Raw genomic sequence first — 25735 nt, forward strand, 5'->3', positions numbered from 1 at the left:
TAAAAGTAGTGAGCAGGATTGTTTTCTTTAATGTTTATTTTTTTGTTTTGTTAAGGTTTATTTTTTAATTTTTCTAGTGGAGTTAGTCAATAGCACTGTAAGACACAGGAAATCACTCGATTTGGAAATTGTCCTCTCTATCTCTTGAGCAGCTTTGTCAACGTCTGATAAAATAACTTCATACTCTAAAAGACATATATCATTAAATTATTTCAACTTTTTATGGTTTATTTTGTACTTCTGTTTACTTGTTTTTTTTTACTATTTCTATGTTTATCATTCTGCCTTTTAACTTTTATAATTCTAAGCTGCGTTCAGAAACATTCTCCAAAAGCATTTGCAATAAATAGTAAACACAGTTTTCTTGAACCACTTTTTAATCAAACGTTCATTCAGTTGATACATTTATCATTTCATCACAGCAGGCTTGCTAGATGTATTAATTCCAATATTTATGATGAGAAGAGTCCTTTTGTTGCTGCATTTAATGAAGAGTTTAATGTAGAGGAGCTATCTGATCCTGGAACAAACATTCGATGCATCTGGTGTGTGGTAAATGTTAATGTCCTGGAGATCAGAGAGTGGTTTTAAATACCAACTTTACTTGTAATCCAGCATCATCCCTGGGAATTTATTCTTACAGAAACACAAACACTTCTGGACTTGGCTTCCACCCCTCCTGGGTAAAGTGCTGCAGAGAAACATTCTGATACAATTTAATGACCGTTCAAGACCATCGCATTGGACCGGATTGCACTGAACAATAAAAACAAACAATTTAAGCATTAAGCAGTTGCTAAAAACAAAAATTAAGGGAGCTAAAACTTGGATTGTTGAGATCAGAGTCATCAGGAGTCACCTGAGCTCGAGATTCTCAACACAATCTGCTCCAGCAGCAGCTCTGCCCGATACACAGGCTAACACTTTAGCACACAGTATTTCAGGTTTTCACAGGTTAAGTTAGAACAGAAAAAAAGGTAATTTTAGTAGCTGTTCAGGAGATTTTAACTTTTTGTATCTTCCTCAATAGATGGATTGTCTAACTTTGTCATTGAATATTTCGTTCATGGAATAGAAGTGCGTAAAGATCTTAAAAAATGTGCAAAACTCAATCTACTCAGGAAGTAAAGTTTCAGAACAGCCCTATAATAGACTCAGTGGTGAGATCAATAATACATATTCATAGAGAAAAAGATGATCTCCTTTCAGATAGTCGGACAGAGTCTGATCTGAATCACCCATTTTCCCCCAAAAAACAAAATTATTGTCATGCTAATTCTTTTCCAATTGGAGGATTTTATGCCTTATTAAGCTTTTTAATAATTGTAAAGTGTATATCATCATGTGTGCTAAAGTGTTAGTAACTTGGTCAAACAAACAAAATAACATTCAGATTTCCATTCCCAGGCACAAGGATCCATATGGCACAATAAAATAAAAATGAAGCAAACACTAAAAAATGACAAGAATCAACACAATAGATCTGAACCCTCCACGCCTGTCATTGGAGGTCAACTGAACATTTACCGTTATATCTGCTGGCATGTCGTGTTTTCCTTTAGTGGAGGTTGAAGTCACATGCTTCAAGAATGTCATGATTTTCACGCCAAATCCATTTCCATGGCACTCTATTTACATACCAATTTTTCCAACTCAGCCAAGTGCAAAAACATTTACTTATTTATATATATATATATATTATTATTATTATTTTCTGTTTTTCCACTCAACTTCTTTAGGCACAGATTGAAAGTGTAGGTGCATCGTAGTTTGCTGCTTTGTAGGGTTATGTGCTGATCTTCATTTTACGCTCCACCTCTTGCAAACTATTTATTTGCTCTTGCAGATTTGGTCTCAAACAGCCAATAAGAAGTTTTTATTAGATCTACAGGTGACCAGTCAGGACACCTCGTGCTTATAGAGCTGAACAGAACAGTCTGGACTGAAGATTTCAGATAGATTTAAGTATCCCTAACTGGAGAGAACACCGCAAATGATCCATGTCATAGCTTGACCAACATCGTCTCACTGCAAGAACGTCTTCTGGTGAATTAGTGCACATAATTAATCCCTCCCCTCCGGCTCAGAGCAAACAACAGCAGGTGAGATCCAACCTCGACTGCAGTGATGGTGTCAGACGGACACACTGCAAACAACAGCTTTCTTATTAAATCAATTTGTAATTTGAGTTTTAATTGTATTAAACAGGTGAAAATAGATCTGCTTTGGGAAGACTTCCTAACTTATTTCCAATAAATACATGTCAATAGGACTGAGATGATTTTTGATGGAGGAAAGCTGAAGTTTGGTCCAGTTTCTCTGCAGCTCCGGGATGAGGATCAGTACAATGACAATGTCAGAGTTTTGGATCCAGGAAATCAAACGTCATCATCCAGCGTCCACAGTGGCTCCCAAAATTCAAATTCCAAACGCAATTTTTTTACAGGCCTTAAGCGCAGAAAAGAAGTCAGTTGGCAGCAGGTCAGCCAGGAAAGCTCATCACACTTGCCGTTTTTTAATGTGGAGTTTTGTGTCCGTCTCCTTGTGACAAAGCAGTCAGACAAAGCAAACCTCCAGGTGCTCAGGATAGAGTTTAGAGTTTTTGAAAGGGCAGACCGTGGCAGCCATTTTCCCTCACCCATCCTCCACTCTCTTTAACCACAGTGACAGATTTAAAAAAAAACTTTAGAGCTGGAAAAAGAAGAGATAGTGATAAAAACTAAAATGGTACTTGGATTTTTTTTTGTTAGTGATTCCTTTCACATGGCGATGACGTGAATCGGTCCAGACCACAGAGCAGAACCAGCAGCCAGGTCGTTCATGATGCTGTAGTGACGGTTGAGGACAGTTTGTGGGCGGGGTCAGACATTGGGTTTACTGCGGTCGACGGTGTCAGCCTTCTTCAGTTTGCCCTTACTGAAAGTCTGGATGGAGCTTAGCAAAGCGCTGCGACCTCCTCCTGCTCCGTCAGAGGAGGACAGAGGAGGTGGAGGAGGAGGAGGAGGAGGACAGGAGGAGGAGTCCAGCATGGGAGGAGGGGGAGGAGGAGGCGGGGGAGGAGCAGTCTGACCTCCTGGATAAAGACAGAAAAATAAAAGATAAGACTCTGAGAGAACAACAACGTTGGTATCTTTGACATGTCGTCTCTCCGGGAGCTGGTTTCACAAAAACGGAACTGTTTTTTTGATTCACGCTGGTCTTAGTTTTACTTTTAAGCTAGTTTAATGAGAGTGAAGGAGTGTTTACACTGCATGGTGCGACTCGAATAGTAGTACCCCTACAGGTACGTTGGGAAGTGGAAATACCATATAATAAAAAGTTTCATAAAAATGTAAATCTAAGTACAATAAAACCAATTTTATACCAAATATTCCTCGTTTTAATTGCAATATTTATTTGCTTTAAACTGTCAACTGTTGCAACAAATACATCCTGTTTACGTTGATGTATGTTCACCTTTGTTCAAAACAAGTTATAGCAAACAAGCTTAATCATGAAAACCCTTTATATAGGCTGACTAAAAGAGGTACAACTAGTTGTTGTTGAAAAATGTGTATTGTGTGTTCTGTGGATTTCCGCAGTGACAGGGTCCTTTTCCTGGAAAGAGTTTCATTGTGAAACCAGCACCTGTAGATCAAGATCCAGGCTGAACTCAATCCACCATCAGTTTCAAAACAACTATCAGTTGAAGTACTTTCAAGTTTCTAACACTAAAGAGCCAGACTTTCATATGAAGTAAGAATGTTAAGCTGTTTCTTAAGCAAATGTGTTTAGTCACGATACACTCATCAGTTGCAAATATTCCGAATTCTGTTTTCATGAAATAGCTCTAAAAACTACAGTACCCATGAGTCTCAGTAGCCATTGCTATGGTGAAGGAATGAAATCAAAGTTCTAGAATGTTCAGAATTGACCCAAAGCAGCACAGCAACAGAACCTGAGGCCCGCTGAATGGATTATTCTAACAGCAATGCCCTCTGGGATTTGTAGTTGTTTCTCTCTTAAAGTTGTTTTTTACTAAATGAGCTCCTTCCTAGAAATAGTCAGCTTCACTTTGATAAATAGAGCGACCTGATGGTGAATTGAACTTAAACCTGGTATTGTTCTTTCAGTTGAGCCGCTTTGCATCCAGAACTGAAGGAAAACAAAGTGATCACAGGCAGAGAAGCAAAATGCTGTGGATGTATTGCATGTAGGCAAAGCTGCGTCCACATACTCCAGCTTCTGTCTGAACACAGTGAACTTTCTGCAACGTAATGAAAGGGCATCTGTCACTCTGACAGATGGTAACCAAACCTGTAGAAAATTGTCACTGCAGGTGATGATAAGCATCTTGAAATCTCGATTTTTGGCCGCAATGAACTGAAAACTTTTAAAAATCAAACACTAAGGCCTGCACTGGGGACGAATCATCTCCAGGATGGTCATGGAACAAACTGACTTTCATTACGTTTAGCAGCTACTTTATTGATTATTGATGTGAATTTTGACATGACTCTTAAGTCATGCCCAGTTTCAGAAATCTGTGCTCAGATCTGTGATCACAGGCACATCATCACAAACAAATCCTCGTCTGATTTATGCGTTACTCTGTTGCCCCTTTTCATGGCGATAAATTTGACAAAAAAAGAAAGGTGACTTTATTTGGATATTACTTGACTACTTAATAACCTTTATTGTTTCTGGCGTATAAACTTTGAATATAAATGACTCCTATGTTAAGTCACCTTCTGGAGGTCCCTCAAATCAAGTCTTTTTCCAGGTTAAGAAATGTAATTAAATGATATTCTTCTACGTTTTAAAAACTGAAAATATGCTGATTTGAGGATTTCTGGCTATTTAAGATGAATTTCCATCCCTGAGAAGCCTGATAAATATTTACAGTGATGTAAATTACAAACAATTTTTAAGTAATGTGCTTAAGATAGAAACATGTCAGAATAAAGGATCCAAAATGAGAGCAGCTCATTTTGTTTCTTTTTAGATCTTTGAAGATAACTTCATACTTTACATCACATTTATTGGGGGGGTTTCTATATAAGTCGGAGTAAAAATATTCCACAAGTTAAGTTTCAAAGATCTTCACTGTGTCGCCCCCTCCCAAACACAGAGACACAAGCAGACAGGACAAACAAACACAGAGACAGACAGACAGACATGCTTCAACTGACTGACCGAGCAGACAGAACTGACAGATCACAATCTCCAATGAGAACTGCAGGTCTGATCAGGGAGGTGTTGGACTCATTGACTGGTCTTTGTGTGGGTTTTGGGGTTCATTAGAGATTGTGAGGTTTTTAAGAAGATGTTTGAACACCCTGATCCAGGCAAGCAGAAACCTTGTGGAGCTATAAAATCCAGTTGACTTTTCTAAAATAAAATCGAACTCTGGTCTTAAGATGATTTTGTGGCAATGTGGAACTACGGGCTCTGCAATTTAACGTCAACCAAACTATTAGAGTCCTTACTTAAAGGCTACTTATCAGCTATTAATCAGCACCTTTAAACATCCAATATCGATATCAGTATCAGCCATAAAAACGTTGCATCGGTGCGGCTACATTGTGAATGTTTTGTGTCCATATTACAGACAGAAAAAAACATCCTACATAACTTTTGAAAACTTGTCTGTGTCTCAAAATCCAGCTTTCAGTTACTGTTGAGGCGTATTTGTTTTCAAAGGCTCTTTATTTCCTGTATTTAAGTCTATTGTTTCATCACTTAAGATCATAAACACGAGGCAGATATCTACAGCCAGACATTGCCTGGAAGCCAGGGTGTTCGACAGCTTTAAAAACCACAAGAGACCTTCTTCTTCATCATCATCAATATGGATGTTATAATTCGTTACTTTACCCAACGACACGGTCAGAATGGAGCATGCTCTATGGTGGAGACAGCACAGGAAGAGGAGAGAGAAGAAGATGACAATTATCTGTTCAATCAGCATTTACACAGTTTCACCAGGACAAAGAGGAGGGGAGAAGAAGAGGAGGGAAGAGGAGGAGAGATGAGGAGAGAATATTAGGAAAGTAGAGGAGACACTTGTACCAGGGTAGGAAAGTGATGCCACCAGGTTGTGAAGTCTGGTGATATTCTGAAATGTTGTTTGTGTCAATAAATCCCATGAAAAGACCAAAACCAACCCAACCTAACAACCTTTACTGATGCCGGCATGTTTTTCTGACAACTGCACTTATGAAAACATTGACACCACGCAAACAGGCTTAACAGATTTTTACCTTGACTTATACATACTGTATATACTATAAAAGACTACCAAAAATGTGTAAAGACTAACGTCTGCAACTCTTTCACATCTGTAGAAAATTTCGGTCAAGGTCTAGAAGATTTTGCAAAGACTGGGTATCTTGCAGGGTGACTTTTTACAAGACTACAACTTAATAAACAGCTGTCATTGTGTTTGCGTTTTCTGTGGATAGCATTAAGAGCTAGCAGTCACTAGGGAGGTATTTCCATCCTCCTACTTTTAATGGTTCTCTGAAGCTTTCCGCGGTCGTGCTAACATCAAGCCTTCAGCTATCTCGTCACATTCAGAGCCCTTGTGAATGCAGTGGAGTGTGCCTCCCTGAGTCCCTTCCATGTTTACTACAGTATCTACCCTGTTTCGCTTATTGTTCAGGGCTTGGGAAAGTGCTGCTGTTGATTGTTGACAACACACACGTCATTGCAACATTAGTCGAGACTTAATTCATGACCAACTTAAGAAAAGTCAGAGCTAGCTTTAATTTATTGGAAAATGTTTTTAATAAGTCCCCCAAAAATTTCCCCCCCATTTGAGTAACATTTGCTAACAACTAGCTAACAGCTAAGCGCCAAGCTGTTTAAGGAAATTACTGAGGCCTTTTTTGAGTTACACTTCACACTGTATTTGTGAGATGTTTGAATTGTTGAGTTGGCATTGAGGGGCAGACTAAGAGATGGTTGTTTTGACTGTTTTCATGGGATTTTTTGTCAATTTGAAAAATTGCAGTTATACTTTAAAAATAAAATTAAACATCAGTGTTTCCCACCCTGAGTCCAGCTAACTAAAGTCACAACAAAGTGAATAAGACAGCGTTACAGCAGAGACAGATACCTGTCTGAAAACCAGGTAATCACATGACGAGAGAAGAGGTGAAGAGACAGAAAGACAGACAGAAACAGACAGACAGGTCAAGTGATTAGACTTCAAATTCACACGTGCAAAATTCATATGTAAGTAGAGGGCAGATATTCAGGATTAATGATAGAGATGCCGTTATTGATCAGCGTGCTGAGACTCTCCACAGCCCCAGCACAAGGGGGGCTAACTAGACTGTACAAGAGACAGATGGATTGTAGGACAGATTGACAGTTAAACAGACACACACAAAGACAGACAGGCATACCTGTGGTGGATGGAGGAGTAGGGGAGGAGGGGCACGTGGGAGGGGAACTGGCTCCAGAACCTGAAGACAAAAAGGAAAATCAATAACCATCAACTTTCTTATTATAAAATAAATAATAATAACAAAAAAATAAACTGAATGAACTGAGTATTCAAGACACAGAGGATACACACATACTGGCTTTACACTGAATGCAAACAGACATTTACAGAAAAACTCCCCATGGTACCTTTAATTTATTGACATTTAATGTGACTGATTTATGGTGGATTTCTATTCCACAGTGTGCGCCACCATTTGTTTTGAGCACATGCAGACGCAAACACGGGCTAAGCTCCTTACCAACCTAATAACAAACTGTACAAAGCTCTGAACTTGGCTGAAAGTCCACTAAGTCTCTTACTGACTGATAAAATAATTAGCTTATTGAAAACAAACTATGTCAGTGATTAACACACTTCTTACCTGGTTGATGCTGATAAGCTAACTTTCCTGTGCTATGGAATCTATTTTGGTAATTTTTTGTTATAAAATCCTCTCAGACTTTGAAATAAATGAAAAAAAACAACGTTTATAACTTTGCAAACCTGTAGAATAGAATCTACGCTATCTTGTCTATTTATTAGCTTTAGCTAGTTTGTAAAGGGACATCTTGCTAGCTGGCAAACAACACAACTAACAATGTCATGTCAATTTTATGTCATATATTCTGTCAGACAAAACAAATAATAATAAAAACACTATTAATTACTTAGCTAACCATTTCAATATATTCCAGGTTAACTTGCCATGTTTTGTTTTAGCTAGTTTGTAAGGACAAGGATTGCTAGCTGGCTAACTGGCTAACAAACAAACCAACATTAGCGTTATCTTATAAATCCTGTCAGACAAAACTTACTTCTACTACAACTACTTAGCTAATCAATACATTATCTTTAGGGCTGACTTACCAATTTATTAGCTTTAACTAGTTTGTAAGACAAGACCTACTAGCTGGTATGTTAATGTTATGTTATAAATCACGTCAGACAAAACAAACAGGATTAACTTAAGTACAAGTATTTGTTTATAGACCTACCAGAGTTGTTGTTGTTCCTGACAGACACGTCTTCTTCATTTTCATATGCTGACTGTCTGGATTTCTGCCAAAACAAGAACACACCATTGTTTTAGATTTAGTGTTTAAAAAAAGATGCATGCACTAAACATCACACTGAAACGTACTATTGTTTATAGTATTGTTGAAATCTGTTCCCCGTCACACATTAATCTTTAACAAACATTAACTAGTAGTGTATTTTAGTCTCTCTAAAAACAGTTGAACGACATTCCTGTGGGTTTCTGTCCTCCGTCTAAGATAAGCAGGGTACATACTTGGCAATCTACTGTCACTCTAACAAACACATGACAAACAATGACAAAATATCCCATGGGTCTTATTGAAAGACATACTGACATTTTATTTTGAGCTATAGTTGTTGAGAGCTTCAAAATGGTCTGTCTTACAGCAGGATTAAAAAGCATGAGGATTGTTTCATTGTGGTGCGTGGGGGATTGTCTTGCCTACCTTCCTCGCCAGAATCTTCCTCCTCTTCCTCTCCTCCTCTGAGCCATGGTGAGACTGTGCTCTGGTCAGCCTCCTGTGCTGATGGAGCTTCAATAAAACATTAAAACACAAATTATCCTCCTTCCAAAACAGCAAACTTCTCATGTATTATTCAACCTTTTAAACAGGGAAATAAAACAATAATTAGAGATGTAAATAAGAGGAGTGACGCACCACTTTCTGCTCCTCCTGCAGCCTCTTCTCCAGACTCTCCTTCGCCGTCTTCAGCGCCTCTTTTAGCCTGCTGGGAATCTGGAGGAGTGGAGTCAGGTATTTCATATTTTTCTTCATCTTTATTGTTGTTGTTTTTTTAAATCAATGTAATATCAGGAAGAAAAAAAACAGCGCATGCATGACTAAACTCTCAGAAGCAGAAATCAAACTGAGCCTCTCACCTTGATCTGGAGTTTCTCTGAGTGTTGAAGCTGGACGTCACTGAACAACCTGCAAAACACAAACTGGGACTCATCAGCAACAAATACAAGATGCTCCGGCTCCTGTGCATCTCTTCTTTCTTCATCAAGATATTACATTGTATTAAAGGGACTCTTTACATATGTACTGTTTATAAACCTTGCGAATGTCTGTTCTTACATGGACACATAAATTGACATTTTTGGTCAACATTTAAAGAATCATCGTGCACTAAAGTTAGTAAATCATACGTCCAGTCCCTTAAACATAATATCCATTGATACTGGTACATAGTACATTTGGTAACCAAATGTGTAGTGTTCATAGTATCAGGAGTAAAATTTAGATAATGTGTCCGTCTGACTGCATACAGCATAAAAAGAGCAGGTGAACTCACGGTGTCTGCATGAGCTCTGATACTGTCGGCATCCCGCTCTTACAGGCTTCTGGGGACAGAATGGACTGCAGCACGGACACTGAACACACACAAAAACACATATTATTATATTATATAATATTATTGTGACGATACATTTGTTCTGGAACATTTCAGTCATGTTTTGAGTCCTGATTTCACAACATTTGGAGGTACAAGCAGACACATGACAGCAGTGTGTGGGTATGACTTTAGCCACTTTTAGGTACACAAACCAGATTTATGACCAGTTGATTGTGGACAGCAATTTGGGTTGGGTTTAGGTTTGGGTTGCACACATTATGGTTATGGTTAAGGTCAGGGTTCGTCTCCAGTGTGGTGGAATTTACCCTACGTCCTAGAGTAAGATTTCAGTGAAACATTCACTGAGGCCCGTACTGACTCAGAGGTCAGGCTTAGGGTCATAGGTTTCTCCAGAGACAGAATAACCTCCTAACACTCTCAACAGTAAATTCAGTCTGTGTGTAAGATACTCACTTCCCTTCATTTGACCTTCGACTTATCTGTTATTGCCGACAGGCTGGCTCCAGCCTCACACCCGTTCCTGACACGCATGTGTCTTTCTCATTGAAATATAGGTAAGAATGCTTACATTACAAATCTAAGCTTGAACCTATTAACATAAACGGATATCTTTATATGGAATAGGGTAGATAGACACAACCTCATCTGAAAGGTTAAATACTGAACACAATGGTAGAATTGACTTGGCTTTACACTGCATCTTCAAGTGTTTTGTTTCTGTCACTTCTCCTTAAACAAATTCATCTGAGTATCCCGAGTCTTCTTCCACTTCTGAGTTGTCGAGCTTCATAAAATTCCTCAACATCCAGGAAACCTTAAAATGTGACCTGAGTAAACACGTGTTTGTGTGTGTTAAACTTTACTGACCCACAGTGGTGTAGGGGACAGCGGGGTATTGATCGACAGGGATGCTGTCTGGCGGTCGACCGTACGTCATCTCGTACAGTAAATGTCCAAAACAGAAGACATCGATGCTATCTGTTGTCTGTAAACACATACAAACAAACAAACACAAACAGAATCACGTATATGTATCATAAATCATCAAAGTACAAACAGCACATGCAGAATATGGAGAGATTTCAAATAGTTTTAACTGCAACACCGTCTAATCTAACTCAGTGTTTACGTACATTTATCTTTCTGAACTGGGTGAAGGCCGGCCGCAGAGCTGAGGGAACTCCCAGCATGCCGTTCTCTATGTCGGTCAGTCGACATACACCGTCATCCACGATTACGTTTGACGCATGCAAGTGACCAAAAAACACACCGCCATCATGGAGGAGCTTCAGGCCCTGAAAACACAGAAACACACAGAAGGTTCTATCAACGAGCAACACGATGTGGTGTGTGTGTATTCTTTTTTAGCAGTGTGTGAATGTGTGTGTGTGTGTGTGTACCTCCAGGATCTGGCGGCCGTACAGTTTGATGTGCTGCAGTTCCAGGCCCTGACTCTTTTTTGGGTTACAGTACTTCTTCAGGTAACTCTCTCTGGGCTTCACCTGCAGAGAGGGAGGTTAGAGGTCAACACTGAAGATATTAGAGCCAATGAAAACAGTCTCTGCTGGATTTTTTAGCTCATCCAGAGTTAGGGAGTCACTGTTTCTGGAAAGACACAACATTTCAATGCTTTAAACAGCACAAAAATTAACTCTAGTATCAAGAATTGTTTTGGCATCAGAAAATAAGATACAGATTTCTAAAATGTCAAATCTATCAAAACATGAGAGAAGGAAAACTAGATTAGTTTATTAGATTACAACTTTAATCTGTTTAATGTGGACAGAACGTCTCTACATACTGATGCTGTAATTGCACAAGAACAAGCACTGCAGTCGAAGCATACTTCTGCCACAAACTCGCACACAGTGTACCTTGCAGATGTGGTCTCTCAGAGAGCCTCTCTCACTGAACAGCCGGATGAGCAGAGCTGAAGACTCACTGGTGCTGGAGAAAGAAAGCGGACAGAGATATGGAGTCTGGAGAGGAAGAGGAGGAAAAAGGGGAAGTTAGATTATTTATAGACCGTATGTCATTCCAATGAAATGTCTCTGTTGTTCTACAGTCGGTTTCATCATGACCAGCTGTGGGAGCTGCTTCATTTAAAAATGTGGGATTACTACCTATATACAACTACCACAATGACAAAGATGTCAGACCATCAACAGGAATATTTATCAATTACTCCACAATCCGGACGAATCATTACGCCTCATCCTGCCTTCACGTCTGCCTCTGTGCAGCAGCATAATGGAAAGTTTCAAAGTCCAGTGATTACAAAAAAAAGTCCAGCTACTGCAGCGTGGGTTGTTGTGTTTTTTAACACGCCATTTTCTATAAAATTATACGTTTTTAATGCCTGATATTTCTCTTTTGGTTAAAGCAGATTCTAGAAAGTATACGCTTCTAACCAAATATGTATTTGTTTTTGCTGTTAAAGACAGAGCTAACTACACAAACACACACACAGTGTACTCACAGAGAGGCTGGTGAGCAGCTTCATGGCTGACTGCAGGTCTTTGTCTGACAGGAACTTATCAGGACCCAGGTCCACCTACAACACACACACACAGACACACACATGCACAAGGAATCCGTTATTTTCATATATAGAAATTGCTGGAACGACCTGCCCGAGGAGATCCGGTCAGCTGAGTCGTTATCAGCGAGCCTTTCCAGATTTTACTTGAATTTCAAATTTTATTAAAAAATTATTTTAAAAGAATTTTATATTTCTTAAATTCTTATTTCTAATATTCGCCTTTGATTATGATTTTATGACCTGTCTGTTTTGTTTTGTTGCCTCTGTGAAGACCTTTGAAACTTTATTTATGAAGTTTCCATCAGATTTGCTTTGGAAAAACCCAAGTTGCACAAATGTAATTAAACTCATGTATTTTGTAAAAGTCTCCAATAAATCAGTTTAAATCCTTTAGTGCATTTTGAGGCTTGACATGAAGTGAACTAGGTTCATATCTCAATAAACATCATCAGGAACAAAAATCAGACAAAAGGAAACAAATAAAATCAATCAGCTGAACAGACTGAACTGTGAAGCATAAATCAGAGTGTTTACAGACAAACAAGACTTTCACATCAGTTGAGAACACTGATTGAATTTAAATTTAATTTAATTGAATCTGTTCGGGGCTGTGGGAACAACGCAGGGGTTGTTCCCCGGAAATAACTAAGTTCTGTCGGAGAGAAAAGAGGAAGAGGAAAACTTTTCTCACTCTCTAAAGTAAATGTATTTATAACTCCTTCCTGCTGTTACAGGAGGTGAAAACAGTCGCAGATTTTATTCGTAAAATGCTTAATCTTAATACATTTGAAGACTTGAAAATGCATTTTTAAAAAGAACTTTATTTCCATCAGTTTGAAGACTGTGAGCTTCAGGCAGTTCAGAGCGATTTTAAATTCCTAAAGAAATAAAATATATCATTTTAAAATATTTATGAAACTCTAGGGCAAATAATCATACACAAACAACTTTAATAATTAACATGCACATTTGGGAACTTGTATAAAATGTAACCGGGTTCCCTAATACATCTAGTGATTTTTTTCTTGTCACTTAAATTATTATTTTTTTGTATTGGAAGCTTGATTGACATAAATTAAAATAACTATTTGTTGTATTGACTTCATTGTACTCACCCAGCTCAGCAGGTAGCGCTCCTTTGGCTGCTCTTTGTTTTTGATTAAAAAATATTTCTTCCTGAGCCTCCAGCCTGAAAACACAAACAGCATGTCACTTACTTTTCAACTCTTGAAATGAACAACTGAACTTTAGGAGCATAAAACAGTGATAAAATGCACCGATGTTAAATTTTAAACACTCACAAAGCTTATGTTAGAAACAACAGTGACTTCTTCAAACTGCATTTTATCTCATGATGTTAATTTGAAGCGATGAGGGCTTCAGCTCAAGGTTACATAATCTCACTTGAGGAAGTCCTGTTTAAAATGTATCATGAATCTTATCTGGCTGTTTATCATAATGAACAAACTGACCGTGGAGATCAGTGTGTTTGCTGAGTGATGATAAATGACGACAGGATGAAGATATATGAATGAAGTTTGATGGAGTAGATTCAGGTTCCACAACAACAAATCCTCTTTAAGCTCATCTTATACTGAGATTGGTTGCCAATCACTGTGTTTGCCCTCTATTCATTTGATTATAAATCAATACTCAATGTCAGCTGTCATGGTAACCCTTCCTTACAGTCGAGTAACTGAAACACTCATCAGTCATTCAAAAGACTCCTGCACAGAGGACAGTTTCTTTTCAATGAACTGAACGTTGGCTTAATTTACATGATGAACAGGCTGTTTACAACTGACACGGTTGATTAACTGAGAAACCAAAGAAAAAGACTCAGGAACTAATTTAATCAATCAATTAATCATTCTTAACCTCCCTCTGGTTCGAGTGAGTATAATGTGAGGATTTGTTGTTTTTTCTGTCTTTAATCACAGTTAAATTATTGTGTTTGGTCTGACAAGAACGAGGATTAATGACATCATTGTGGACCAATCGTTTATCGAGAAGATAACTGACTAATTAATTGATAATGAAAATAGTAAGTTTGCCTTATAAGGAGTACACCACAAAGAAAGTATCTTCATGTTAAATATGAGCCATTTCCAGTCAGGTTCGGTTCCACCTGGAGTCTTACCCATGTCTCTGAGGGGCTCCAGGACCTCCCACTTTGGGTCCGACCTGAAGTACATGGAGACCTGCTGCAGGGCGATCTCTGAGACACAGACAGAGAGAGACTACAATTAATGCTTTTTAGAGATTATTTTTTGGACAATTTTTACCTTTATTTATAGGGCAGCTGAAGAGAGACAGGGCCCAAGGAGGGAGTCAAACCTCCAGCCGCTGCATTGAGGACCTCTGTATATAAGGCTCCTGCTCTACCCACTGAGCTAAACCACAACCCTTAAAATCTTTTTAAATCAAGAAACAAAACAATGCTTCAGAGTGTTGCTTTCCATCTATCCTTACCACATCACACGATATTCTAAATAAGGAATTAATTTGTGTGGATTCTGCGGTTGGAAAACTTCTACAGCTGTCAAGTAAACATTGTTAATGTCTCAATAAACTCTTAGCCATCTGCTGAGTCATTGCAAGAGGCTGAACCCTCAAAACCAGGAATCCTCAAAAATGACAGAAGGCTATTTACCTTAATATGTAATGCCACAAAAACCTTGATGTTATTATAGTAACATAACATTTCTCTTTGGAACGTTCTTTGTATCCCAAAAACCGACTGTTGTCAGAGGTCTGAGCCTGTGTCTCTGACATTATCACATAGTGAAGTAATATAAAACATCTTAAGGTGAGACAGTACTTGAAGTTAATCCCAATCTAAATAAGACAAACTGAATCAGTGAAGATGAGGGAACACACCTGTGTAGTTGGCAGAGTAGTTGTTTGGGTCTAGGAACTTTTTAACAAACAAGGAGCTGGAAAGCAAGGGATGCTGGGTAATAGAGTCCAGATATGCCTGCAGTCCTCTCTGCCTCTCTGCTATGAACTCCCTGTCCATGTTTCCAATCAGCTTCTTGGGAGGAAGAGGGAGACTGATGCCGCACACCTGCAGAGGGAGAAAGAGAGAAACACAACTGTTCACACTTTTAATGTTTATGTCTCTATTAAATGTATTTTTCTTTATCTACTGTCTTCTGTTTATATATTCTAAAGAAAGCTGCAAGTAAAATGTATATAGACAAACGGCAGGTTTCCGACAGCTCTGCTGCCTGTTCACTAAAGATCTATAGCTGACAGGAGGCCGGGGTCACTGAGAGACCCCTAAAGGAAACGAGCAGGCGAAACCTCAGCAGAAAAACTCCTAACTTCCTGTTATCTTCCAGGAGTGATGTGACCTGAACTTTAGACGAGTCACAACCACAAGAATCCCACATAAACCCCAAAGAGAGATCTACTCCAGTGAGAGAAAACTAACAGCCCTGCAGAGTCAGCAGTGGATCATCTGATCCATACTCAACACTAGGTTATTTCCAATTAAGCAACATAATCTGATATTAATATTTATAATCACAAGGTTTTGCTTGCAACACCTGGTCACAAGTTTCAGATGTTTACAAGCTGTGAGCAGTTTTATGACGAAGCTTCTCCCAGTCATTTGAATGATTTTTTTAGGCCAAACAAGGGAAACAAATATGAAATATTTCACACAATAAATAAATATTAGTTGTAGAATTTAGTTTTTTCCCTCTTCAAATTCCAGCTGCACATTTAACAAAATTTTTCGTCAGTTTGTAAATACATTTTCCTTCCTTCCAGATAGCCACATATTTTATATACCTGCACAGAGACTTAAAACCTGCTGCACAGATATCATCCGTTACGTTAATCATCATTTAGTCTGCTTTGTTTTTATGTCTGTTGTTTTATTGTGAAGATTAACAGCAAGTTGACATGTATAGTTCTGTAAACTTCTGCAGGTTTTTACAGAAAGAATCTCGACGAAACCTTTTTGCTACTTTGAAATTGTCTGAAATCTTAACTTTTACGTAAATATGAGAAAAAAAACGGTATTATATTATCTGAGAAAATAATTTCAAATCAAACGTTCAGTTATTTTTTTAAAGACTGACTCAGCTCATAAACGCACATCAGGCTTAAAGACCACTGCCCTCTGCGAGCTTTGCATTAGCACACATGACTCATCAATGGTTAACTGTTATTGTGACGGGAAACTATTCGGGGCTTTGTTCTGAGGTCTTATTGTTGGAGTTTTGCTTTGACCACAATTTCCTCATTTCCAGGATTAAAGTGTAATTTCAGCCCCAGATGTGAGCCTCACTGCACGGACGGAGTAACTTGGAAAAATACTTAAAAGGAGGCTGTAAATTTCACAACATAAATAAGTCCTAAGTGTTTAAATCTGTGTCAAAGCTCATTATTGCACTATTCTCTCACAGTTCTTCTTCTTCTTATTATTATTAGAATATATATTGATATATTCAGGCCTTTACACTGTATTTCAATGTTTATCTTACTCTCTGTGTATATTCAAAAAGGAAATTAACTTTTTACTCTGGCTTTTTATTTAGTCATTTTCACTTTTTTTTTATTTATTGATTTCTAACATTTTTACATTTTTTACATTTTTTCCTAATCTTTCAAAATTGTATCTGTCCGTTTTTAATCCTTAATTTATGTAAAGCTAAAGTTGAGTTTAGTTACTTTTGTTGAGCTTGTTGTCTTTGTTTTAAGTGTATGTCTATTTCTGTGTTTGTGCAACGAGATCAACTTAAAACTAGAGTGAAATTCCTTATACACTACCAGTCAAAAGTTTGGACACACTTTTCCATTCACTTAGTAGATTCTTATTATTCTTATGAAATGCCCATTTTATACATTTGTTAAGAAATGTCAGCATTAAGATGAGATAAGATTTAATTATCCCCACTGGGAGGTGTTTGCTTGTTATAGACTCTGAGTAAAGGAAAGTTTACTCAAGCGATAAATACAAAAAATATAAACAATAATAAGATAATAAACAATAAATATACTATTACTAATAATAATCATAATTACATTTAAAAAAACTATACACACTATGTATTCTGTGTCTTTGTCTAAACTCCACAGACTAATAAACTCCTCCAGCTGAGAGCCCTGGCCAAAGTCAAGCCGTTCTTAACATTCAATGACACTGCAAAACTCATTCATGCTTTCATCACTTCTCGCTTGGACTACTGCAACTCCCTTTACAGGGGAACAGTCAGTCCTCCCTGACTGAGTGAGTAACTGACTGACTGACTGAGTGACGGTACTTTCACAGCCGTAGAGAGAGAGAGAGTTGTGACATCGCAATGGCGGATCATATATTGGACCTCCACTGACGCGACTCTCTGTCTATACGGCTCTGGATACTTTGTCCTCACCTACGTCCGCAGCACGCACCTGCTTTCAAACACGTTGCCATTGGCCTCACAAGGACAGTCCTTGTAACACATCGCCCACAAAAGCGCACACTGACCTGATGCGGTCAGCCACATAGTAGGTTTAGACCTAGTCTTGTTTTTAAGTTGCTTCATGGATCAGCTCCATCATATTTATCAGAACTTTTAATCCCTTATAGCCCAGCACGAGCACTCCGGTCCTCTGAGCAGTCCCTGCTGGTTGTCCCTCGGGCTCAGCGGAAACTGCAGGGTGACTGCGCCGACTTCAGTTGTAGGCCCACATTTGTGGAACACACTGCCTCCTCATATCAGAAGTTCCAATTCAATACATTTATTAAAAGCCCGCCTCTCTTTCTTGGCCTTTGAAAATACTTTGAGCGTTTAAAGTGTCTTTAAATTTGTTGGTCTACGTTATTCATTATCTTCATATTTGTGTGTGTTTTTCGTTATTTTTTATGTCTTTCTACACTGTTTGATCTGCCACTGTCTGTGAAGCACTTTGGTCAGCTCACGTTGTTTTAAATGTGCTATACAAATAAATTTGACTTGTCCCGACTATTCCTTTTATTTGCTTGGATAGTAATATTAAGAGCAGCATTGATGTTCTTATCACAGCAGAGTCACATCATTTAGTTTAAAGCTAAAAAGCAGCACAATGTGTTCAGTAGCTCTTTAAATGTTAATGTTTTGAACCAGGGAGGGTAACTTCACCGCTTTTCCGACAGCAAATAAGAGTAATTTGAGTTCCAATAGAAGCTACTTGGTTCGAGTTTATTTTTCTATTTTTACTTTGTGGAAAGTAAAAGTGGTCTAAATTCAGAACACTTTCCTCTACGCAACTGATACACGTCCATTTTTCCCTCTGTTAGCTGGTTGTGGTGGTACTCGGTGTGTTACTATATATCACGCTCCAGTATTTCACACTGTAGAGACAAACAAGGCTGTGAATCTACAACCACACTGGCAGCTCTATGAGGCTCACTGCTGTTTGACCTAAATGCCAACATTAGCATGCTAACACGCTCACAATGACAGGTAGCAGGCACAATGTTGACCATGTTCTCCACTTAAGTACGGCAATAATTAGCGAATAACGGGAATGTTCTGTTGTAGAGAGACTAGAGGAAACCAGAGTCAGTGTGATTCATCCTGTGGCTAACAGTTTGGAAAAAATGTAAAAGCATCCATCCAACAGTTCCTCACATATTTCAATCAGGACCAAAGCAGTGGACTGAAAGGATAACATCACCATCTCTAGAGCCAAGTTGCTAATGGTGATAAAAATAAATCCCAACATGAGCTAAACTTGAAATCTACTCCAAAACACTGTCTTAACTAATGCAACAAAAACAACAGCTTCTTATGTTCCTGACTGGGAAACTTAGACTGCTTAAAAAGGAAGATTTCCTCTAACTTTGTATCCAAGAAGTAGAGATCTTATACGTCTGAGAAACATCTGTCATGCTATAAAAATGATATGTCATAATGTACATTTGCAAAGGTTACTTTTGGGATGAGATTTTAGTGTTTTAGATTATTGATATTTATGATAAATACACTCTAAAACTTTAAAGTATATTCCTATGATCTCAAAAGACAAAGTAAATTGGGAAAAAAGTGCTAGCAGCTAAGTAGAGGGATGATCTTGACTCTGCTTGTCACAGCAGGATGAATCGAGGACACAACAGCAGAGCCTTGAACATATTGTAACAAACTGCCACTGAGCTTTCTAAAACAGGAAGTTAAGACAAAGCTGGTGTGTGCGTTTGTGTGTGTGTGTGTGTGTGTGTGGCACAGGATGTTTGTGTGTCATCACAAGACTTACAGACCAACACTTTAAGTTACCAGATGTCTGTTTTTTATGTTGTAATCAACATAAATTAAATGTTGGAAGAACAATGTTTTGACTGCGACTTCACTGATCTCATCTTAAAATATCAGAGCCCATTAACGCTTGGTACTTTTGTTCTGTCTCTTCTCTGTATCAGACATTGATAGCTTTAAGGGAGGCAGAGGAACATCTCTATCTTCACCCTTAAACAGCAGAAGAGCAGCTTGAGTTCATGACATTCACAAAGATCCATATGGAGTTCTATAGCTGCCATATTTATGTCAAATGTGCACCGCCTATGTCGACTGATTACGTGAAAAAAACACTATTTAACTTGAACTTTTCCGTGGTTTTATCAATGTGATTCAGGTTAATGTACTAAGAAGCGATATCAATATATCCAGGATATCTTTTACTTATCTTGCTCCTCTTACTCTAACAAAAGCATTCATGCTTAGCGGTTGCACAATGCTACATTTCACCTCAACGCTGGGTTTCCCAATCTAGTCATGAGCGTGTTCACATAAAAGGGATGGTAGTTGGAGCACATGACCAATCACAAACATGGATTAGTGTGCTTGCAGCAAAGCAGCCTGTTTTGCAAACTTAGCAAACCACAAAATAAGACACAGATGAAGTTAACAAATAATCCAGGCTAAAAGTATCACAGCTGCAGCTGCCAAATGCAGGACTGAAAGCTGGCAAGAGTTTATTGGACTATTATTACATCTGCCCCCACACAGTCTGTTAGATTTTTACCTTCCCAGATGTATTCTTGTGGCGCTTCACATTTGCAAAAGTTAAAAAAAACCCACAAGGAAAATATTCAAAGCAGTCAGACGTCACATCATGATGCAAAACAGGAAACAGGGAATCTAACAGCTGTTGACAAATGTTTTTTCACATGTTCAGTAAACATAGACGTGTGCATTAGACATCATTCAGGCACAAATAGAGCCCCATAGATCCCAAAACGTCTTCGCTAACTCCTCTGCTGTCCATCTGTTTGTTTTAAACACTCAGAGCTGTTTACGTGTGACTGAAAAAAGAGGGAAACTCACCATCAGGCTGCTGTTGAGAACATCAAAGTCACTGTAACGCCGAATCACCTGCAGCACACACACAGAAACACACACACATCTATCAGTTACTGACAGAATGGCTGTTATTGATAAACTCCTGACACATCCTTATGGGTGCCTTATTGCCAGGACATTTTCATCAGTCAGTATTTCTGACAAACAAACTGATTGGTGTTGAAGAGTTGACATTTTCTCTCCCAGGTGAATCATTTGTGCATTTACCTGCCAGTTGTTGTCTGAAGACACGCCCCTCTGGACTCGGATGATGTACTCCTAAGAGACAAATATAGAAAAATATGCACTTTATTTGATGTTTTAAAAAAAAAAAAAAATACCACATGTATTATTATATACACAATATTATAAATAAAAATAATAAAATAAACTAAAAAACAATGGACGGTATTATGAGAAAAATTATAACCATTAGATTAAAGTTGTACATGTAATACATTCAATCAAGTTTTGTTGTTCTAAAAATATAAACTAAAGAAAGGAAGGGACTTTATTCTTAAAATATACCGTCTCCAATTCCGACTTTTGTCTTAGAATTTTATGACTTATTACAAAATCATGACTGTATGAATTTCCTCAGCATCAGTGGTCGTAAAGCTCTGTTGATCCCAAAATAAATGTTGGCATTTGAACCTCGAAACAGAGCCCGAACTTATCCCAAGGAATCCTTCGGCTCAATATTAAAGTTCAACTGAAAAACAAGTTTATTGAAAGACTTAAAAGGTCCCTCTGGCAGCCCGGTGAGTCTGTTATGTACTAAAAAAATTCTGAAATTATAAAACAGAGCATTTTTTAATTTGGGATCGTCATGAAGTGTGTTCTTCGGGCGGTGGAAGAGCAAAGGCCACGCTGAACCTAAATCAAAAGGGTTTAAGTTTCAGGTGTGTTCACTTTCTGTTTCATTTCTTAATAAGCAGTTCAGATACGGATCAGCCTGATCATGCCACAGTGTTCACACGTCTCTGTAATAAAGAAACTGCTGAGTAAAATGTATTTAACCCACAGGACAAAAATACACAAAAATAACAGTAATGATGTAAACATGGAAATTTCCAAACCTAATCCTCTCACAGTCTAAATCCTGCAGACAGACTCTGTTTTCTACTATAATCCTTCATTCATTCATTCATGTGCGGCTGAACCGTTTCACAAACAGCCCAGACTCAGGGTGTAAACAAGCTCTGACATCACTTCGTGTCTAGCTGCTTAAACTCTGCACAGTCTGAAATAAAAGTGATTTTAAACAACTTTGTATTAAAAAACTACATTTTCCATGACTCTTTTTTCCCATGTATCACTGTATGCTATGTTTGTGTTATTCCTGAGAACCACCCTCTCTTGTAATGTCATCATTTCTTTTGCTTTTGCTTGTCTGCTCTATCTTTTTATATGGCCTTACAATTCTTTTATACGTTGCACTGTGCCTGCGTGTCTTTCATAAAGCCCTTTGAATGGCCTTGTTGTTGAAAGGTGCTGTACAAACACGGCTGCGTTGCCTTTTGTCCATTCTGTTTGAATTGAGTCTGCCAAACTGGTCCTGACCTTCAGCCTGAAACAGTTTTGCTTGTGAATGCAGTTAAAAATAGAAATGTTAACCAAAAGCGATGCAGCAATACACTCGATATGTTCTGCTACAAGTACTGAACTTATTAAATAAACTGTTTGATCCACATGGAGACCAGTTTTCTTTGTTTTATAGTTTAATGTTTTAGCAACAGCAAGCTGCCTTCTTCGTGCCATAGCTTTCTCTGTCTTGTGTTACTTAACTTGCAAATTATCCAAATAAGTTCCCTGCAGTGAGCTACAGTGATTAATAGTTTTGGAAAAAGATCAGTGCTGTCAGCAGCAGATATCCTCAAGGTTCTGGATCTATATCAGAATTTGAATCAGGAGAAATAAAATGAATCTGTGCTTCCCTATTAAAGAAAAATCTATATAAGATTGTGTTTATTTGCTTAATACTGAAGTAATTATCTAATTCTGGATTTATATCAGCAGCAGCATGACTTTGAATTTGGTTGTTTTCTTTTTCTGAAGCAGAAATGTAAGTTACATACAAGCATTTTAAAGATTGCAACTATTTACTTCAGTGTAATGAAGAGACACACATGGAGGGACGACATTGTCCCTTAGACTCTCTTTTCCTCTAGTCAATGACTGACTTTTAATTGGTGACTGGCAGGAAATGACCAGTACTTGACTTGAATCTTAAAACAGTGTCAACCTTGTCCTGTATGTATAGTATGCACAGTGTCACAGTATGTAGAGGCCTGCTGTCCTCACAGTATTGCATCAGTTTGGGAGCTGCTTGCAGGTTGCAAAAATCTGTAAAATCTCCTGACTGGGAAAAGGGAATTCAACAATAATTGTAATCTTTATGAGCCAAAAGAGTGGCGCCTGTTGTGGGTATTTTCAGAGTGGATAATAGACTAAGTAAGAAAAAGAACCCCTCTACAAACATCTGCAGTTTATAGAAACGTAATGGGTTAACAGAAATTCATTAATATATGAATCTAATCCTTATAACCATGAGTATTGGTCTATCCTGTCAAGCTAAGGTTGTATACGTTCTGTTTTATAAACGCAACAACACCAATAAGGGTCGGATGCCCTATATTAGCATGTTAAGCTAACCGGCTATCTCAGCTGATTCCAGCCGGACTGTCAACAACAAACCCAACATACATGAGCCCATTATCGGACACACGACGGTGGTCCTCCTGTATCTTTCCTATGACATGGACCGGTCATTGATTGTCACACAAAGCTGTTCTTACTGAATTTACAAGAGTTCAAGGGTCAAATTTTAGTCCAAGTAATGCTCAACGTAAGCTTGCCTAAAGACAGTTAAGTTCTAATGTTCATGAAAATATGACGCGCCAAACTCCATTAGAAAACCCGACTATTTATCGTTTCCATTTCAACCGACGCGTATTATTCGTAACAAGTCTTTTAATAGTGTACATACATTGGTCTATATATTATATCTTATTCGGCAGAGGTAACACACACAGACCAGCACTTTTTTCTAAATCTCTACATTTCCAACAAGTCATGGTTTTACATTATCTTTAGCAAAAAGCTGTCATTGATGGCAAATTAAAAACTACGTATATCATTAAAATGTATTGGGGGTGCCGATGTATGCCGGATGTTACAACAGACCCTTAGAAATTAAAAACGGCTATACATCTTATTTTAAAAAGCTTATACATATTCAAATGTCAGGGAATTAATAAGTAGCTGCTGTTTTAAAGGGAATTCGCCATTATAGTCATCGACGGTTCTAGGTGCTTTACAGGTAGGGTTTTCGCTCATGTGCATTCAGACAGTGGTTGCCAATGCTGCAATCCAAATCCTTTTATATCAGCAGTTTACTGACTCCCGAAGAGCTTCCAGGAAATTGCTTAATCAGTGCCAGCGATTCAGAGCCAGAGTCAGCTGCTGCCACTGAGTAACGATGTGTACCTAATGTGCTCCATCACGTTAAAATTCAACAGGGAACATAGCTTTGTTCTAACGGACGTAACTGTTTGTCATAAGTTGTTTGTGGTTATTGAAACAATTTAACGGAAAGGAGACAAATGGAAGCTTTAATATCTGTGTCCGATAATGGAACTGGTGACGCAGCGATTGACTTTAACGCCCCCATAAAAACCTTTATTAAAAACGAGCAAGCAGCGACACATCCCCGGGCATGCAGTGAACCATTAATTTATGTGTTACAGTTATGCCTACAGGTTGTAAATAGTCCAGCGACGTTTAAATGCAGTAAACACTCACCGTATGGGATTGCAGGTTCTGGCTCGCTTCGATCACCGCCGTCAGGGGGACGGTGTCGTCCAGCAGCAGCCTGCCGGGGGACGGCTTCTCCAGGAAAGACATCCCGGAGGTTTAACGGTAAAAGTCTGATCAGAAGGTCCGTCTGTCACTCACTGAAACGCCGGGGTCTTAGCCAGTGCGGAGCACGAACGTCAACAACCCGGAGGAGCGAACTGTCTGCTAGCTTAGCTCTACCGTATCCAGGAAGCGCTGCGTCGATCCGACGTCATCAGGCTGCTTTGCTGTCAGGAGGATGGAAAAACGAAGGTGAACCACTGCCGCCTGGTGGTCTGGAGGAGGAACGGTTTGTTAAAATTCAGACAGAGAGGAATACTGGTGCGGTATAAAACTTTCTTTCATGAAAAAATATATATAAAATGTATAATGTATGTATAAAACATATCATGGCCATGGTGGTGGTTTTGCCAAAGTACTTTTTCAAGATCAAGAACAAACATTCAAGTCCAAATGAAAAGTAAATTATTTAGTAAAATATTTTTAATAATAATATGCTGACACTGTTTTCCACAAAAGGTAATGTGTTGTAATTGTCTTTTAACTGTTTTTTGTTTAGTTTAGAATGTATTTTTGTGTATTCTGCTGGCACTGAACTGGTATCCTTTACCTTCAAATAATGATTTTAACCTTGTTTTTATTTTTTCTACAGTTGTCAAGCACTTTTTTTTTTTTTTTTTAGATTATTTTTTTGGCTTTTTGCCTTTATTCATAGGACAGCCGAAGAGAGACAGGAAATGTGGGGAGCAGAGAGTGGGGGATGACATGCACCAAATGGATCGGCAGACCGGGAGTCGAGCCTGCGATCAGTGCGACGAGGACTGTAGCCTCTATACATGGGGTGCCTGCTCTACCAACCGAGCCAAACCAGCGCCCCTTGTCAAGCACATTTTAATTTAAATAAAGGCTATTACTTCATTACTATTACTGTACTGACATTTTTTTCAAAGCAGAGAGCGTCCAAGTCAGGCAGCCAGTTGAACTTCTGTCAGAGTGAGGGGATAAATTCAAAAGAGCAAATGTGTTGTTTGATAAGAGGTGGCCAAACACATGCCGGCCAAATAGGTCTATGATAAATATGCCAGACTGCTCAGAGTCCAGAGTCTATTATACAAACTGTACAAACATTATTAACATAAAAGCAATGAGAAG

The 25735-nt window shown here is 38.4% G+C and overlaps 1 protein-coding gene across 2 annotated transcripts; it reads right to left on the bottom strand.

Annotated features, from left to right (window-relative positions):
- Nucleotides 1–372: 372 nt before the first annotated feature.
- Nucleotides 373–24757, bottom strand: pxk (PX domain containing serine/threonine kinase). 2 transcript variants are annotated; one of them, XM_069677647.1, is made up of 19 exons: nucleotides 24530–24757; nucleotides 20954–21004; nucleotides 20711–20758; nucleotides 15294–15480; nucleotides 14554–14631; nucleotides 13529–13602; nucleotides 12351–12425; nucleotides 11746–11850; nucleotides 11272–11373; nucleotides 11005–11166; nucleotides 10739–10856; nucleotides 9809–9887; nucleotides 9393–9441; nucleotides 9172–9249; nucleotides 8959–9045; nucleotides 8470–8533; nucleotides 7392–7451; nucleotides 5857–5885; nucleotides 2985–3073 (listed from the first exon to the last, which is right to left on the bottom strand). In XM_069677647.1, exons 1-18 carry the CDS (start codon nucleotides 24629–24631, stop codon nucleotides 5869–5871), a joined length of 1536 nt encoding a protein of 511 aa, XP_069533748.1. In that variant the 5' UTR covers nucleotides 24632–24757; the 3' UTR covers nucleotides 2985–3073; nucleotides 5857–5868. The 2 variants fall into 2 exon arrangements, with proteins under 2 accessions (XP_069533746.1, XP_069533748.1); XM_069677645.1 differs by lacking the exon at nucleotides 5857–5885 and having other exon boundaries at nucleotides 373–3073.
- Between the last annotated feature and the right edge of the window lie 978 nt (nucleotides 24758–25735).

The sequence above is a fragment of the Semicossyphus pulcher genome, unplaced genomic scaffold (genome assembly GCF_022749685.1).
Source record: "Semicossyphus pulcher isolate SPU_LCO1_2020_fin unplaced genomic scaffold, fSemPul1.0.p SCAF_3, whole genome shotgun sequence".
In the NCBI taxonomy this organism is placed as follows: Eukaryota; Metazoa; Chordata; class Actinopteri; order Labriformes; family Labridae; genus Semicossyphus; species Semicossyphus pulcher.